Consider the following 19,638-nt stretch of genomic DNA (forward strand, 5'->3'; position numbering starts at 1 on the left):
CTTCAAGACATAAGCCTGCTTCTTACTCTTCCAAGAAATAAGGGCATCGCCAAGAAACATACACCAATCCATAATAGAACGATGAGTATCCACACAACCAGCCCAGTCGGCATCATTAAAACCCTCCAACTGTAAAGAATTCCTTGAAGGGAAGAATAAGCCGCGACCAGATGTCCCTTTGAGATATCGAAGAAGACAACGGATAGCGACCAAATGTGTCTGGCATGGAGCTTGCATAAATTGACTGACTTGCTGAATAGCGAACGAGATATCAAGTCGGGTAATGGTTTAATAATTTAAACTACCCACTAGCTGCTGATAAATCAAAGGATCAGATAAGGGATCACCATCCACCTAATGCAGCTTCAAATTGACCTCCATAGGTGTAAGAACCGAATTACCATCTTGAAGGCCAGCTAAAGAAATAATTTCTTGGGTATACTTATGCTATTGTAAGAGCGTGCCATTCAGACAATGTTGAACCTCAAGTCCAAGAAAATATTGCAGTGGACCAAGATCTTTCATTTGTAACAAAGATTTAAGGTGCTGTTGGAGCTGCTCAATTAACTAGAGATCAGATCCTGTAATCACAATATCATTGACATACACAAGAAGTACGATCCCAAGGGTAGTCTTGCGAAAGAATAGAGAGGAGTTATACTGATTCTGAGTAAAAGTCAAATCCAATAGAGTAGTACGGAACTTCTCAAACCATGCTCGAGGTGCCTGCTTCAAACCATACAGAGACCGCTTCAAGCTACAAACCTCAATAGAAGAGGAATGAAACAAGCCAGGAGGAAGAGACATGAATATTTCTTCCTTTAGAACACCATGTAAAAATGCATTCTTCACATCCATCCGGCGAAGTGACCATCCTTTCGAAATAGCAATGACCATAATAGTGAGAACAGTAGTCATTTTGGCAATGGGAGCAAATGTTTCCTCATAATCAAGCCCATACTCCTGCTGATTCCCAAGTACCACTAGACGAGCTTTATGTCTTTCGATAGAGCCATCAGCACGTAGCTTGATGGTGTAGACCCTTTTGCACCCAATAAGCTTAACTCCAGCAGGACAAAGGGCAATGTCGCAAGGGTTATGTCCTAAAGAGCCTGAAGTTTGTCCTACATAGCTTGGCGCCAACACTCTTGAGTAGAAGCCTTAGAATAAGACTTAGGCACAAAAGTAGTATTAAGAGTAGCTTGAAGAGTGGAAGAAGAAAAACCATACCAATCTAGGGGTTAGGAAACCCTAGTATACCGGCGGCGCTCATGCAAGATAGGATCAGGTGGCGGAGGAAGAGACAGTGGGCAATGTCTCTAATACACAATACCTAGCTTAAAACAAGAAGGAGTACTAGACCATCATCAAAAAGAGGAAGCGAAAAAAAAAAAAAAAGAAACAAGATTAGGACGAGATGGAAAGAAATATTGATTTTCAAAAAACATCACATTGCGAGAAATACGAAGCTCGTTAGCATCCGCATCATAGCACACAAACCCTTTATGAGAGTTACTATAGCCAAGAAAACCACACTAAACAGATTGAGCAGCAAGCTTGTGACGTTCAATGGGAGGTAAGTGAACAAAACAAATGCAGCCAAAAACATGCAAAGAATTATAATTAGGAGGAACACCAAACAAACGAGAATATGGAGAATCAAGATGCAAGGTAGGAGATGGCAGTCGATTAATCAAATATACAATTGTCGATAAGGCTTCAACCCAAAATCTAGGAGGGACAGAAGATTCAAGCATCAATGTACGAACAACATCTAAAAGATGACGATTCTTACGCTTGCCGACGCCATTCTATTGAGGAGTGTGAGGACACGAACGCTGAGAGAGAATACCCTTCTGTTGGAAAAAAATTGAAAAGCATGAGAAATGCATTCTCCCCCGGAATCAGAGCGTACGATCTTAATATAGGTATAAAATTGGGTCTCTACATAGGCAACAAAAGTTTGGAAGGTTGAGAACACATCAGTTTTAGAATGAAGAAAATAGATCCATGAGAAATGACTGTAATCGTCAATAAATGTCACAAAATACCTGTATTGTGCATGAGAAGGAACAAGACTCATACCCCAAACATCAAAATGAATAATTTCAAAACATGTAGAAGCGTGACTACCCTGCAAAGGAAAAGGTAAAGATTTGCTTTCTCCAAGTTTACAAGGAGCACAATCAAAAGATAACGAAGAAGACGCATTTGTATTATTCAAATAGCCATGTTTCATAAGATGTGTCAAAATTACAGAGTTGGGATGACCCAATTTCTTATGCCAAAAGTGGCTATTATTATTAGCAATAGCAGAACAACCAACAGAAATTGAACAAGGAATGGTAAATGATTGAAGAGGAAAAAGACGTCCCAGTTTAGGCCCTTCGCTATCTCCTATCCGGATGCTTGATCCTACACATGACAACCAAAACAATCAAAATGAAGAGAAAAATTTTCTTCTACTAATTGTCCAACCGAAATAAAATTGGTCGATAAATCAGGAGACACAAAAACATTAGTAAACGAAGACCCCAGATTTCCAATCGTTGTAATAGGAAGAGTACTGCCATTGGCGATCTTAATATGCTGCTTCCCATCATACTTACGAACATCATGTAAAGCTGCTGGACTACCAGTCAAGTGATTGGAAGCCGCAAAGTCAATTAACCAAGGAGAAGTAAGAAGATTGGAGATCAAGAGCAGAAAGGGCAGAAATAATCATCTATTGAACCTGCTTGGGAGTAATGTTGGATGAAGATCCCCGAAACAGCAGGCTATGCGGAAGATGTAGGCACAAAATTGGACTAAACAGCAGTATGAAAAGCAGGAGCAGATCAATTCTAAGGGCGCACACGACAATCCTTAATGATATGACCCTCCTTGTTGCAATAATTGCAAAATTTCTTGCTGCAATGTGCCCAATTTCCTTGCAACTATAACACTATGGCAAAGATCTGGATCGTCCTCTGCCTTGAGCAGCGTAGGCCATATTAACCATCTCAAAACCACCAGCATCTTGAGCAAGGCAAAGTTGTGAGGCGAGACGCTATTCTTCACGCAAGAGTTCACCCAAGAAAACCTCCAAAGATGGGACATGTGTGCGATTGATTAACCCAGCTCGTGCACTTTCAAACTCGGGTTGGAGCTTCATCAAGAATTGATCCCGCTGCCTCTCAGAATGATCCTCTTGTAGTGCTGCTAAAGCTTCTTTGGGAACCTAAGAATGCACCAACCCAGAATAATCATTCCATAAATTAATAAAATTGCTCAATAGAGAGATTCCCCCGACGATAGTTTCTGATGTCCAACTCCAATTGAAACTTTCGGATAGAATTATCTTGATAATAAATCCGCCAAAGGTAATCCCACGTCATCTTAGCAGTAGTGAACCCACGAAGATTGTTGACTATATGAGGTTCAACAGAGCTGAGTAACCAGGAAGCAATTTTGGCATCCCTGCCTTCCCATGAACTAAGTTCCTTGGAATCAGTTGGAGCCGTAGAAGACCCATCCATATGACCCCATAACTTTTTCCCTTTCACAAACATTCCGAACTGGAATTCCCAACTGGCATAGTTCTTGCCATTAAGATGAACAATAGAGTTTTCTCTTGACACAATAACCATCATAAAATTTAGACAGAACAGAGAAACCACAACAGTTACTAGGGCCCAACAACACCAAAAAATTGCCGATAGTCACACACCCAAACTTGCAATAGCCCAACAGCACCAGACTTGCAACAGATTAAAAAAAAAAAACAAACAAACCAGAATTGCAACAAAATTATAATCAGAAAGAATAAACCTGATTCACTGGAATTGCCCCTCCAGAATCTGTCGACAGCCACCAAGATTTCATCACAACCAGAACTAGAACCTCCGAACCAGAAAAAAACTGCACCAGGACTCCACAGAAATTCCCGACACCTTCAACAGAACTGCTGAACAGCAGTTTAGAGCCCACCGGAAATCACCAACAGCACCACTGATCACCTAAAGAAGCTGCTGCTACCCAAAACTCTCTGCCGCTACCCACAGAAAAACCAAAGTACCGAGAAACCAAAAAACCAAGAATTCAACCAAGCCGAGAGATAACTACGAAAATAATTTGGGGCTATGATACCATATCAAAAAGGGTTTTGTTCTGAATATTCCTCCCTGTGAGAGTTGCTCCCTTTATATAGAAATTGTCGAGCTCATTACAAGGCTGAAAATCAGCCATTACATAGGACTATACAAGGTAAGAATAAACGCCTATCAATTATATGCCTATATACAATATACTCTTCTATATATGGCTAGACTAAATAAGGTAGAATATATGTTGTGAATAAACGCCTATCAATTATATGCCTATATACAATATATGCTTCTATATATGGCTAGACTAAATAAGGTAGAATATATGCTGCCTTAATAGACTAGGCCAGCACATACAATGCTGCTAACAGCAATGTCTTCAGTGCTACTTTAGTTGTCTAAACTTCAATATTGGCAATGAATGGCTTGAGGCAGCTAACATGAAACATAGGATGCACCTTCGTCTTGTAAGAAGCCATCCCAACTTTGGCCAAGATGGGGACCAGTCCTTTATTTATATTTGCAAAGTAGTCTCCTCTCTCAACCCCATAATGACTTGATTTGTTCAGGATAGAGGTTAATAAGCACCAAGTTGCCCACATTGAAGTGCAACAATCTTCTCCTTTTGATCTGTCCACTTCTTCATCAGCTTCAAAGCTTTCTCCACGTATGCTAGGGTGATCTTTGTGTTCTATCTCCATTCTGGTGAAGATGTATGCTCTTGGACTCTTTCCTCCATACGGTTCATCCACTGTGTGAGGTAAGAGAGTTATTGGCATGTTATGAGCGCAAAAGGCCCATTGTAAGTTGCTGAGCTTTTGGTCATTGAAACATAGTCATTTACAAAATCCCCATTGAAATTTCCACCCATCATGCAAAATTTATTGTAATCTTGAAATTTCATCAAGATCTTAAAATTTCAACTATAAAGTGAAATTTCCTCATTAATCATATTCAAATCTAACATTCAAAATCCAAATTGAAAATTATCTTTTAATATGTCTTCCTTTATTTTATTTTTTTATTGCAACAAAACATTATTACAAGAAGGATATAAATTATATCTTCTAGAATTTTGAATAACATGAAATATTAAAAATTAAACTTAGATATTAGCTCAATATTTTACTTGATCATTAATATCTGCATTATCTATATTTGTAAATAAATAATATATTACTCTAATTTATGGATTTCATTTATAGTAATTGAATATGTTTAATATCATTTCTATAGCACAATATTTGAATTTTATACACCACATGTGTGTCCTTGATGTATTTTATTTATAAATCTTGCGCTATTGTGTACTGATATTTTCAAAATTTTCATTAAAGTATTTCATGTTTTACAACTAATTTCCATCATTTTTTAAAATCAAGGTCCAATCTAACATTGAAGCCAAAATTTCCAAATTGAAGCCTTGAAATTTTAGCCTAAATCAAAATGTAAGACTTGAGATGGATCTCGTACAGAGTTGAACCGCACCATTAAATATGCTAACCCCTCCATATGAAGGCCCGATTTTTTGCCAAGTGGTACACCAAAGCATATGGTAGTAACTGTTCCGACACCACCTCTCCTACTGCTCAACAAAATTTTGATTGTGTATTGATCTCATTGGCAATTAATTTTTCTCAGCCCTCATACCAACTGGACGTGGAGAATGCCTTCTTCTATGGAGATTTTAGAAAAAAGAGGTATACATGGAGCAACCACCTCAATAAGTTGCTCAAGGGGAGGATGATAAGGTATGTAGGTTGCATAAGGCCATTTTATGGTCTTAAGAAGTTTCTTGGAGCTTGGTTTGACAAATTAGGTATACTAGTCTATGCATTTGGTTTATCCAATGCTACTTTTATCATTTGATCTTTGTTTGCAAAAGGAGAAAGGTTTGGTATTCTAGTAGTTTATGTGGATGTTACCATCATCCAGCACTGGCTGGAGCGGGGCTGCAGATGTAATAAAGAACTTGGATACTATGATTACATACGTGTTATTGGGACTGTACCGTGTAAGAAAAAGGTTGAATCTATTTGAGCAAAAATATACATAGGACTAGCTTTGTGAGACTAGTATGTTAGGAGCTAAACATACTTCTATGGATCCTAACGTGAAGTTGTCTAGGGATGTGGGACCAGACTTTGAAGGCAAACACCAATATAGGCAGTTGGTTGGCGAGTTAATCTCATTTACTATCATGACTTGATAGCTACCTTGATCGTGGTTTGTTTCGGCTAATGAAATGGGCATAGGAACGGGGTATACTTAAAAGCTATGCAGTTCTTGGGAGGGTAGGCTTGGTATGTCATTTTAGGTCACAGTACACTTGAACAACTTAGTTGGATCAATCGACGTACATTTTTGAATTATTTTACTTGAGATTGAATGTAGAATTTAGAAAAGCGCAATATTTTTCTTACTCAATTAGAATATATAAATTATATATGAACAACAAAAATTAATTAACAAATTAATTTATTTTTAATCTAAATTAAAGTGTTAATTTTTTAATAATAGTATTATATTATTAAGTGAATAAAGTAGTCGGATACTTTAATTAAATAATTTAATATAAAAAAAATAAAATATCTAATTATGAGTTGTAATCAATTAATGCATAGTATTACAAATTTATAGTTTTACACGGGTGATTGTCAAATACTTGTTTGCACGCAATGATGGAAATGGGGAGAGGGGTCTAAAACGCAAAATTCCTAGGTTGGTTTCTCTTTGTTCAATTTCATCAACTGTTGCAGCAACAGGAAGTTGGAGCCCTCTTCTCTCAACGTCACAGGCTTCCCAACAAGAAGTAGCCCTCTCCTCTCGCTATCGCAGGCTTTGCCGCTACAATTTTGTCGTAGAAATTTCACGTCTACCATCTCTCTATTCTACTGTTCTATAGTTCAAGGTTCAAGCACAACTCCAACTTGAACTTCGGCTAAATTTTGAAAATTTCTTAGTTTTGTTTTGAAATTTCTGAATTTTTTCGAATGATTTTTATTTGAAAACGTTTAAAAAATAGAGTTGTGACTTCCAGTGATCTGGATCCCAACCCCAATAGATCTAGGATGCCATCAGCCCATGAACTGTTACCTACGATTCAGATCACGGTTAGAGGGCAGAAGTTAGCAACCCAGGTAACTATGGACATGGCATATTCTTTGCTGTGGCCCTGTGGGAAGTAGCCACACTGGAATGCTCTTTCTACAGTATCTCAAAGGATTTCCTATATAATGTTTCCCTATGATGATTGAAGGTCTACCATTGGGATACTAGAAATTGTACAAATGTGCATGATATTATTACCTAGTGTGGCAAAAATAAACTAAAATGTGTTGAAACAAAATATCCTGAGCTGACTCATGCTAGGCGTGTGCTAATGTGGTTGAAGTCCCTTACGTCAAGTATGCAATTCTTGGTAGTGAAGCCCATAGATATGCCTTACGACAAAGAAGCTGCCACATAAACTACTAGCAACCCAGTGTTTCACGACAGGTCAAACATGTTGAAGTTGACTGTCTATTTGTCAGGATGCTTTGCTGAAGAAGGTTGGGAACTCCAGTTGTGAAATTTATGGATTAATTAGGGTTAGGTGATATTTATACACCACTTGACAGGGAGTTTAGAAGAAATATGTTATTTTTTAATCACATGGCTTTTGTCTTTCCTGTCTTTTTACTATTAATATATAAGAGGGCAGACCTCTCCAGAAAACTACTGCCTGGCTTTGCTCTCCTTCTCTTCTTCTCTCCTTATCTTCTCCATCACTAACCCTAAGTGCTGTATTTTCTTGGTTGAATCTTCAATTCATTTCAGATCTACAACAAATATCTTTCCAGAATAATTCAGAAAGAGATATCTACTTCATGATTCTCACATAAAAAATGCCTACTTCATGTGGGAATATGTTTGTGGCAAATAGACAACAATGGTTAATCATAGTACAAACTAAAGAAGGATAGAGCACCTGGACCAATTATATGCAGTATTTCCTTCTGCTATTAACCCTTCCTTCCCAGTGGAAACTGTAGCTTTTTCCAAATGTCTGATGTTTATAGATGACCGAGCAGATGTTACAATCATCAATACTGACAACCAATCCTTGCGCAATTCCTAATTAATAACAAAAAACATAATGAAGTAATCAAGAAAACAATGATCAATATGAGGTAAATGAATAATAACAATAACAACAACAACAACAACAACAACAATAATAATAATAATAATTCTATCAGCCACAGCAACAGCAATAAGTCCTCTAAATTAGTTCAACCGAAGAAGAGCGAGTAAATTTAGAACCATTAGAAGCTACACAGAAAAATAGTATACATAATTTATGGTGCCTGTATAACTGAATATGGCTAGGAAGCACGCATAAGACAAGAATGCCATGACATAAATAGGGGGCACCACATGGCAAGGCAGGGGAATAACAATCTTTATAAATTGTAGGCTTATAACAGTATGCAAAACTGTATTAATCAAAACAATACTCAATCTATGGCTTCTTTTACAGAAAATATTGACAACTATATCTCAATTTTCAGCAGAATATTATTATAATTATTTAATGAAAAAAATATATAAGTAGTTTAGTTACAGTTGTAAAGTTAGAGATGGAGGTGAGAAGAAGAAGAAGAAGAAGAGGAAAAAAAAAAAGAACGAGAAAAGGAGGAGGCGGTAGTTTCCTGGAGTTGCTTTCAGCTCCAGGTCTGCCCTTTTATATATTAATAATAAAAAAGTGTGGAAATACCCAATCCTTGATTCTCAGGGATACCACTGCAGCAATTCTGATTTTATTATTAGTTGACTACGTTAATTTAGGAATAAAGAGATTCTGGAAAATTCCTGACATCTCTATTAGTTTGTTTCCTATTTTGTAGTTTCCTATATTCAGCTAGTTTCCAGATTTTGTGGTAATTAGTATCTTGTTACCGAATATAGTGAAAGGAACTTTTCTTCCTTAAATGATATACAGGCAGTACATTTATCATTAAGAAATAAGAGAATTATTTTCTTCTCTAAAATCAACAAAAATCTTGAAAGACAAAAATACCCCTACTTACATAGAATAATTACCAAAATAGCCTATTTCTTCTAACAGTTACAACATGCCACTTAGTGTGCTCAAATTGTACTAAAGAAGGCATATATAGGTAAGTGCTAGGGTGTTCTGAGTTTTAAGATGTTGAAAATCATAAATTCCCACAACAACAACAAAAAAAAACAGCCATTAAGTACACATACATCCAATTATAGTTTACAAAATATACAAAAATATGCTCATAAAAGCTTTTGATGAATAAAAAACTGATGTTCATAACTTTCATTAAGGAGCAAATGTAATTGAAGTGCCGATTGTTGATGCATATGAATAACCATAGCACATGGCGATACTAAAATAAAAAATTGATGAAGTTATGCAAAACCTGTTTGAAGAAAAGAGAGCTTCAGATGTATCATACTAATATTTGTGTAAAACTAAAAGATGCATCCAGCAGAGGACATTCACAACAGTACAGAATTGTCAAATTAGACATATCCATGCGCCCACAAATCCCAAAATTAAGTATAATTCAAGATTTTCTAACTCGCAAGAATAAGTTTCACACAATACAATTTTGTGTTCACCAAAAAAAAATTATTGAGAAAAAAAAGAAATAGAAAATTCAGCAAAAAGGAGAAGAGAATATACAAATTGGAGGATAAAAAGTCTTTCTACTATGAGACAGAAAACAAAAAAAAAAATAAGAAAATCACAACATCAAAGCTTGACAATCCCGCTGGATGCCTAATATATAAAATGTTCCTTTAAACAATTTTATCCTTTAAAAAAATATTGTATTGCAAGGAAGAATTATATTTAGGTGTGAACAGGAATTTCTATAAAAGTTATAAAAGAAAAGTCTTGCTTGAGAGTTGACAGATGATAACATCATAATCTCAGAGTGCATTCATGTGTGACGAAACATGGCAGAAGTTCTCCTATACTTCATCAAATAGAAATATGACATGCTTTGCAAAGATTTCTTACAGATAGATCGCATGTGATGGCAGAAATATTTTCACCCTGTGGCTTTGGTATGTTTTCAAGATGCTGAACAATCTGCTGAAAAAGCCCTTTCAAGCTCGCATCTAAGTCTAAAGCCACCATTCCTGGAGTCCCCAGCAAAAACCGGATTCTACCAGCAGAAGATGAAAGATATGATAATGCATACCCCCTTATTGCTGCATATAAAAATTACTTCCATTCATAAATATTATAGTTATATTATTGAAACAGCAGCAAATTTCTATGTGCTGCATGGGAAGGTAGAGCAAATATAATTAAGAGAATACAAATTAGAAGGCAATACAAGTAAATCTTAAAATAATCAAAGCTAGAATATCAATATAAGTTTCATTTTACAATCATAATAAATTACCTTGGACAGTAAGTTCTGTAGCTGAATATTGATCCCAAACAAATATACACACACACACAGAGACATACATACATACATACATACATACATACATACATACATAAATACATACATACATACATACATACATATATATATATATATATATATATATATAATTAAAAAGAAAGAGGACTCCAGTGGAAAGTCATTGAGTAGAGCAGGACTCACTGAAGGAGTATAAATTACAATGAAACAGACAATTTCCTTACAAAATCTAGAAAAGAATCAAAATCATTGCAGAAATCTCCTTTGAGACAAACTGCCTGGTAGTGATTCAAAAGAGACAGGGTTAATGTATTCCATAGCCTTTTCTTTTCCATCAAAAGCCCTTGCCTTTTTGTCCATCCAAACCAACCAAAAAAATGGCAAGGGAAATGGCATTCCAATTATACTTTGTCATTTCAGCAATTAGAACCTCTCAAAGCTTTAAGCACTCTGTCAACGCCTTCAGCATCTAGTCAGGTAATTCCCAGCATCACATAAATCAGGCACCAAAGACTTTTCACACATTTTTAGTGCAGCAACAGGTGATCAATAATTTCTTCCCCTCTTTGTTTATCCATGAGCATGGTTTTAAATTGCGGTAGCGGGTAGTGTAACGTAACAACAACAGGTGTAGCGGGAAACAGGAGTAGCAGATATTGCATAAAAGGAAGCAGGTGTAATGGCTGTGAATTTTTTTCAGGCACGCAAAACCTTATGCATATTAGTGTATTTGCATGTTTTAAGCTTTTAACCATTCTTAGAAAGAGTTTGTGTATTTTGGATCCTTTAGTTCAACTAACTAAGTTGTTTGGTATGGGCAAGAAATTTACATTTGTTCTAAACCACCATTGACAGAAAAATTATGTGTCTTTGTGCGTGTATTTATACTTTTTTATTATTCTTATGTGTGATAAATTCTTCCGTGTGATAAATTAACTAATAAAACAAAATAAATATACACTATTAATCTATAAACATATAAGACACAAATAATACAAATATTAAATAACTGTAAAAGAAAAGAAGGTTGAAGTTGAAAAATACATAACATAAATATCAAATTGCTAATATTATCAAATTAAAATATTTTCTTAACAAATTAGTATTATCATATTGTTAATTAATACATCTCTTGTGAGTTTTTTTTTTTTTTTTTTTAAAAAAACACAATAAATTTTGTATCATTATCATCATCATTATAATCTATTTCCCCCTCTCTCCGCATGGTATATTGAGAATGATTTATGAAAAGGGGAAAAAAACAAAAGTGACAAGAAAAGTAAAAAATAAAAAATATATATATTTTTGCCATAACAATCTTTAGCAAATACAAAAGGCTGTAAAAGGGCCTTTACTTAACAGTCCCGGTCCGTAAGCTGCCGCTACGGCCATGATTTTTCTTCCGTCCAATTTGGCAGTGTGGTAATAGGAACCCAAGAAAAAGCTGAGTAACAGCCACGGCCGCTATTTAAAACCAATTCCATGAGTTTTAACAATCAGGCTTTCCCATCCACTAGACAAGGAGTCAAAAATAAGTTCCAGCTGTAGAGTTCATTTTGCGTGCTTGTATTACCTTTTTCAACCTCATCTTTATTCCCCATAAAACAACTTGACGTTTTCCCTGCACCTCCACCAATTTCAGCCTTCAAAAGCAACGAAAACTATAGAGATAGCTGATAAGTGATAAGCAATATAAAATATGAGAGATGCATATGATGTAGGGAAGTTGAACCGCTTAGGTTCTGTTTCCAGATTCGCTTAATATTTCGCAAAGGCTATTTTTTTGTCTTCAACTTGTCATATGTAGGACCTTGAAGAAAAATCGTAACTGATTCCCCTAACCTGGAATTCTTTGAACCTCCAGTTTGAATGACCGCATATTATACTATTGGTAATTTTTGAGAAGCTTGTGCCTTCTTCATGGCATGTTGTGCAGGGAACAAGGGGCAAACATTGATGCCCCAACACAAGGTAAATTGGTTTGTTAAATTCCTTGCCCTAACCAAGACCAATGTCGGAGGTTGGTGGTACATAACATTTCCGGAGGGCTTTGAATCAAAGGGAAGGAGAAAAATCTCCTCTGTAGCAGCAGAGCTGGGAAGGTGAATGATTTCCAACCCAAAAAAGAACTCAAAGGTTTCTATATGATAAAGCAGTGTCTTCATCCGACTTGCACCAGGAGAAAAACCAAGGGACCCCTCAACTTCAATTCCCTCAGGGATTGAATCTGCGCCCATTGTGGTAATACCATCAGCCTCACTCTCAAACCCTGCAGAAGACAGAAGCAAGGGCCGGAGAAGATGAGAGGACAAGCGATCCTTCATGCGTATTGTTGGGCAGCAGCACATGGGACAGCTGGCCCCAAATGATTGTTTTCTTGAAATTTCTGGGCTAGCCCCTCCCATGTCCTGAGGACTATTCTAGCTTTATTGATCTATGGGCGGGCCTTGTTTGGGCCTTTCAAACACAGCTTCTAGCGAGATTATCTTTGGACTCACCTCACCTTGCCGCAGACCACCCCCATAGGCCTGCTGGTTAACTCAGCTCTTTGTCCTTCTTCGCTTATGAAGGCCCAAGTGGTGCCAGCATAGTTCAGGTCTACCTTCGGACCCGGCTTGGGCTCTCCAGGTACTCCCTCCTCTGCTGGAACATCTCATGCAACCCGAAAAGACTTGTTAGAAATTCGATCTGGAGTTCTCGAAGTCCCTGGAGGAAAAAGTGTCCAGCTTTAATTCCAGCCCTCTTTACATGCTTTGATGAACTGCAGGACATGCAGGGCAGCCCTCCCCCTCCTGGCATGGAAGAGCTAAAAGCCGATGCTTCTTTCAGGGAGCAGGTACCTGACTGGGTACTTCGCAAAATGAAGATGGTTAGTAAGACAATTGAAGTATCTTTGGCAGATTTTGAAGATAGAGCTATGAGTCTATTTGAAGAAATAGAGGAGAAGAGGAGGAAAAATTATAATTAGAAAACCTCACAAGACGCAAACAGGGAACTCTATAATTGGGGTATTTCATAAATTATGACAAGTATGGAAGGAACTCAGATTTGGTGGAGGCTGGCAGCATCTGGGATGCAGTGGTGAACTGATGTTGAGAAAATTGATATTCTGGCATGAGAAGGAACCTAATGAAAAATATAAAAGGACTATGATAAAGTATTTTCTCAAGAATAGGAGATATTGCTAGTCTTCAGGAAAAGAATTCTGTTTCAGCGAAAACACTTTATGGCCAATGGCATAAGGGGGAATAAGGATTGCAAGTGGATTTCTCTTGGAAACTGGAGGATAATTTCATTGGGATTTTTCACAGGAACTTGGGTCCAGGTGAAGGACCTTCCCAGCAGCTTTTGTGGAATAAGATTCTGGAGGTTACAGGCAAATGGGGTGCTCCTTGAGTAACTGAGGGAGACTTCAATATGGTCTTGTATCATCATGAAAGGAGCAAGAGAACCTAAGAGACTACTATTATGCAGGACTTCCATGATTTCATCAATGTTAATGCCCTCATTGCCCTCCCCATCGTTAGTGTCTCTTTCACATGGTCAAACTCCAGGGAGACTCCCTTATTTTCAAGGATAGGTTTTTAATTTCCTAAAATTTCCCTAAACTTACTCAAATTTTGCCCCCAAGGCCCACCTTGGACCACCTCCCTATTCTTCTCAACATGGGGAGAATTAGATGGGGGCAAACTCGTTTCTGGTTTGAGAAAATGTGGCTGAAGCATGGTAGATTCAGGGATCTGGTTAAACAATGCTTGTCCACTCTTCATTTCAAGGGAAAAAGCAAGTTTTGTTGTTGCCTCAAAATTGAACAGGCTGAAAGGAAAAAATTGAAATGGCAGAACAAAAGTACATTTTGGAAATATTCACATGAAAAGAGTCGTCCTCAATGGCATTAAGGATCTGGATGATGAAGATCTTGGTCAAGGCCCCAATGCCAAGAGTCTTAGCTTGAAGACTTCTACTCAAGGGAGAACTTGCTGATGTCATTAACATGGAGGAAATCAGTTGGAGAAAGAAATACTTGATGCCCAATAAAGAAAGCCATTATTATCCTTCTGAAACAATGCCAAAATAGGTACTGATTTGAGGTTTAAGTTGCTGTTGTGCCTATAAATTGTCTTATTTGCTAAACTGAAATTCGCAGCGGTCATCTCCTTATTATTTTACAAATTTGGTAGTTACTTGAGGCAAAGAAAGTTTCTAAAACACTATTCTGAAATCTCAGCACTTACGAGTTTTTTCTTATATTCATACACCTACTTGTATCATATCCACATGGAACAAATTCAATGGAGATTCCTTTGGGCAAGCATGAGAGAGGAATTTAACTATCAACTTGTCAAATGGGGGATGGTTAAACAATATATTCAACAAAAGGGTTCAGGACTTAAATCTCACTTTACCTTCGACAAGACCCTGCTTTGGAAATGGCTCTGGACATTCCAAAGGAGAATAATCATTTTTGGGAAGGAAGTCATAGCCTCTAAATATGGCCTTCACCAAAATGGTTGGACCACTGTAGACATCAGTGGACACAGGTGTCCAAGTTTGAAAATTCACCAAAAGACGGCCAGTCTTCACTCAGCACAAAATTCCCTTTCATTTTCAAGCTGGACAACGACAAAGAAGCCCTAATCAGCAAGCAGTAAGCATCTTGAGCTCATAGATCATGGGATTTCCTAGAATGTTCTTTTGGCTAGAAATGTCTTTGATAGCGAAATTGGCCATCTTTCAGAACTATATGGTAGCTTATATAAAATCCAGTGCTGGAACAATGCCAATGAACCAAGTAGATCCTAGACAAAAACGGTAGTTTTATGGTCAGTTCCTAATTCCTGTCATAGAAATCTCACTTTTCTGACAGCAACCAGCTGTAATTTCCCTTAGAAGCCCAACTGGAGAACTGCACCCCCACAAAGGTTCCTTTCTTCGTATGGGAGGCAACTCTTGGAAGGATTCTACCATTTAAAACCTCCAAAAGAATGGCCTTCCTATAGTTAATAGGAGTTACATATGTCTAGAAAATGCTGAATCAGTTGAACACATCCTCTTGCACTGCTTTGAAAAGTATATACTCAAGTAACAGAAGAAACTTTATCCCTCATTCCCCTTTCCATCTTCTGGTTCGTGTGGAGAGAAAGAAACAGCAGAGCTTTCGAAGTATCAGCTACACCCCTTCATGTCGTCTAAGAATGACAGATTGTGACTTTCTAATTGGCTGAGTGGATTGTTTTTGAATGACACTGATGTAATTCTTGCCTTTTTCAACACCCTGTAGGGTTGACAACTTCCTTCTGATAGTATGTACTTGGTTGGCATCCCCTTGATGCCCTTTAATGAATTTTCTTTGCTGATTAAAAAAAAAAAAAAGAAGTTATGTTGGTTAATTTCTCTTAACTTCTGAAGGACCTTTTCTTGTATGTCTTTAAGTTTTCAGACTCAAAATACACCCATTTTATTGGAGATAGTAGCTACTCCAATGACCTTGTGACGAAAGTGAATTTGGTCCTAAAAGGCCATCATTGCAATTCTCCTTGAGCAACATTTTTATACACAAATTACCAGGTGGCTGTCAATTTTTGGAATGGAAAGTATTTTTATTTCATGTATGCCACTGCTACCAAGATAGGACAAATATACTTCCATGTGAATATCTGGAAGAAATACTCAATCACAAAGAACATCATAATTTACTCTTGGATAGCATGGATTTCAAGTCTTGGATTTGGAAATGTGGATTTGAACATACAACACAAAATTGCATTGAGTTCTCTTTAAATTTCACATAAACCTGAATTCCAAGCTCAAACTCTATGCTCCAAAATTCTGACAGCTTTAGAGTTAGGTTTCAGCTGATTTGTAAAATAACAGGAAGTTCGTTCTATGACTGCCTAAAAGTATTTGATGCACCAATTGTCAAGGGAGAAGTGGCCTACTTATCCTGCGTTTTTTGTATTCTCAGAGGAAATATTGGGGGAGGGGGATGGTATTATGGAGCAACTCATTCTAAAATTTGTATTCCCATTCATATCATCCACTGTAGCATAACAGAAAAATCACATCAAGAATGGTTTACAAAACTGATAAGGGAATGTGTTGTCACAATAAACTTGGCTTCAGACATTATAAGATTAATTCCTAGCCAAAAGCAGAGTGGGAAACAAGCAATAGGATTGTAAAAGTATTTGTTTGAGGGTATATTGGCAAAAAGGCATCATACTTTCTAAACATGAGAGCAATGCATTTTCAGCGTATGTCAAATGCATTTCAAAATTTTTTTTAACATTTTTATCTGAAAAGAAAGATTTATATCTCCTTTAACACTTGAAAAGTAGGACACTAGGTTTAGACTAACCAGCAATATACTTCCGCACTAAACAACAAAGACAGTCCATCCCATCCAGTAAGAACCCTATAGTTGCATCACTTGGATCCTGGAACCAAAATACCAGTTGAACATGAGCACTTCTTCAAAAAGTTCCCAAACTAATAATGCATTCAACTGATACAAAGAACAAAAACATAGCTTACTATGTCAACTGGTGCCATACGAGCAGCTTTAGATTTTGACGAGGCAATTCCTACATGCTGGAAATACCACAGGACCTCACATTGTGCCAAGGCTAAGGCAGAAAAAACCATCTGCAAAACTCAAAGAGGCATTAAAGACAACATCAGATGGCTCTATTATGATATATATGACATAAAACTGTAAGCAAGCCTTATCAATAATTACCTCCTAACATAACTAACAAAACATTCATAAGAAGATAGAAGAACAAAGTGGGACAAAGTTATAGGGAAGCTGTAGCTTCAAGGTAACATAAGTTACATAATCAATCTGCTGTTTGGTTTAGACTGCACAAGGCATTCCAAGAGAGAGAGAGAGAGAGAGAGAGAACATGGCTATAGGAATCCTTTTTGGCTATTTTTCTCAATCTACGGAAAAACTCGAATGCTGCCAAATTCTTTCTTTCTTGACCCAAGTTACCTTTAAATCAACTAAATAATATGGGGCCTTACATTTTGTTTTAAAATTATTCACAATTGTCTATTTTAATATTTCCCGAAGTTTCATTCATTATTTCCATATTCTATCATAAGTTTCCACTGTTTGCTTAAATAGAATTCAAAATTTCTACCAAAATCAAGATCAAACAAAATTTCCATGAATGTTTTAAAACTGTCGAGATTTCCAGCAACGTATAAATTTTTTCTATGGCCGGACGTGGTTGGCAAAAAGAGAGAACGTGATGATTCTTCTAGATTTACATAAGAGTTTCTTTAGATAAAAGAAGAAATTATACTAGAATAAGAAAGTGATGACATGATACAACACATTAAAGGACAAGTAGGCCTTTAGATAACAACAACAACAACAACAGCCAATCTTAGAAAATCAATTTGGATTATGCTTGGGAGATCAACTACAAAAGCTATATATCTTTGAAGAAGATCAATTCAAAAGTTTAGAGTAAAGAAAAGGGAATTGCATTTGGAGTATACGATTTTTATTGACTTAGGGAGGTGCCTAGGGAAGTTTTGGTGGTTTCTAAAAAAAAAACAGAGTTTGCAATAGGTATACTGATGTCATTAAGGATATATATGATAGACTAATGACTACCAAAAGGAATATGGAGAGTCTAGGCAATTTCCAATCACAAAACATGGACCTCAAAGATCATCTTTGAGTCCTTATCATTTTTCCTTAGTAAGGGATGAACTTACTAGGAGTAACTAAAATAAGGTTACATGGTGTATCTTTTTTGCAAATGTTGATTGATGCTCTCTTTAGAAGAGGAGGCAGGATTCGAATAGATTAGAAGGGGAACGATAGAGGTAGGTTTATTTGTGTTGAGAAGCTTTCTCTCGGAGGCCAAAGGCAAGCCCCTTGTGCCCCAAAACGGAATCAGAGTGAAAGATCGCCTAAGTTTCTGGAAGCGCTGATGACGTTTTCTACCAATCTTGAAGATTATCGTAGCATATATGTGGATTGTGGCTCCACAAACATCGTTCATTGCAAGCAGAACGTGGAGAAGCCAAATGACTTTCAAAGGCTCTTGATAACCACTCATTTACTGAAGTTGTCAGAGATTTTCCAGTTAAGGAAAACTTCCATGCAATTTGGAAGAAACTCCTCTCCAATCATTGGTAATGGGGATCAAAGATTTGGGCCTACTTATAATGGTTTGAGAAGCGTTTTCAGAAAATGGGTTGAAAAGGGTAAAAATATTGTGACCTCAAATTCTGTCTAGGAGGTGGATTTGAGACCTTCTGGCACCAAGAACAGGGGGTTAATTGATTTAGTTACTTTTCTAGTGTCCAGATGGGTCAGTTCAACAGATTGGAACTAGGGGCAAATTTAGTGTAGGAGGTTTGGAAAAGGTCTCAAAAAAAATTGAAGTGAGATATTTCAGAGGCAAACTGTTCAGAAGACTCAAGGATGATGGAGGAGAATTTGAGGAATGTTTCTGACCAAGGCTATCTCTCAGCTCAGCCTGAAGGGGGCGGGGAATTAGAAAGGGAGTTGGAGATTCCTAATAACAGAGGGTAAAAATTTTTACATTGAATTTAGGGAAGAGGAAAGGTGAAGCAAACAAAGGGGATGATGGGCAGAGAATTGAAGATAATTTGACTAGCGATGGTGAAGAGGTCTCTAATACGAAAGATGACTCAAGCAGCTTTGCGATTCTAAGAAGGAATTGTCAGTCGATCAGTTGAGAGCTGATTCAGACTTGTATGAAGAGGACGCCTCAGCACAACTTATTGAAGGACTTTCCAAAGGTGAGTGGGAGCCTCGAGGCAGTGTGACGACCACATACACAGTTTGCAGATGTATGGAGAAGAGTGAGCTTAATTGTTTTCTGACATTATGCAAAGCGGTACAAATGATATTAAACACAACTTAAACCAGATGAAACAATTGATTTACAAGGGATCTTTGTTCCCTATCCTTGAGCCTAATTCCAATACAGTGTACTATATTGATATTCCTTCTGTAAGTTTTTGGGGAGGGAACATTGATGAAGAAGCAGTTATTCCTATGGTTGGTTCGAGTTCGTCCAAATCTAGAAAAGGTATTCTTCCCCTTC

General features: G+C 37.1%; 1 protein-coding gene across 1 annotated transcript in view; it reads right to left on the reverse strand.

The window, feature by feature from the left end:
* The window catches only part of LOC131159189 (protein NAP1), a 118,995-nt gene that overhangs the window by 44,330 nt on the left and 55,027 nt on the right, over window positions 1-19,638 (reverse strand). The window contains exons 13-16 of the mRNA XM_058113903.1: window positions 17,078-17,188; window positions 16,902-16,980; window positions 10,126-10,319; window positions 8,056-8,201 (exon numbers count right to left, since the gene is read on the reverse strand). Of these exons, the coding sequence (XP_057969886.1) occupies window positions 8,056-8,201; window positions 10,126-10,319; window positions 16,902-16,980; window positions 17,078-17,188 (530 nt within the window). The remainder of the gene's footprint in view (window positions 1-8,055; window positions 8,202-10,125; window positions 10,320-16,901; window positions 16,981-17,077; window positions 17,189-19,638) is intronic.

The sequence above is a fragment of the Malania oleifera genome, chromosome 7 (genome assembly GCF_029873635.1).
Source record: "Malania oleifera isolate guangnan ecotype guangnan chromosome 7, ASM2987363v1, whole genome shotgun sequence".
Lineage (NCBI taxonomy): Eukaryota > Viridiplantae > Streptophyta > Magnoliopsida > Santalales > Ximeniaceae > Malania > Malania oleifera.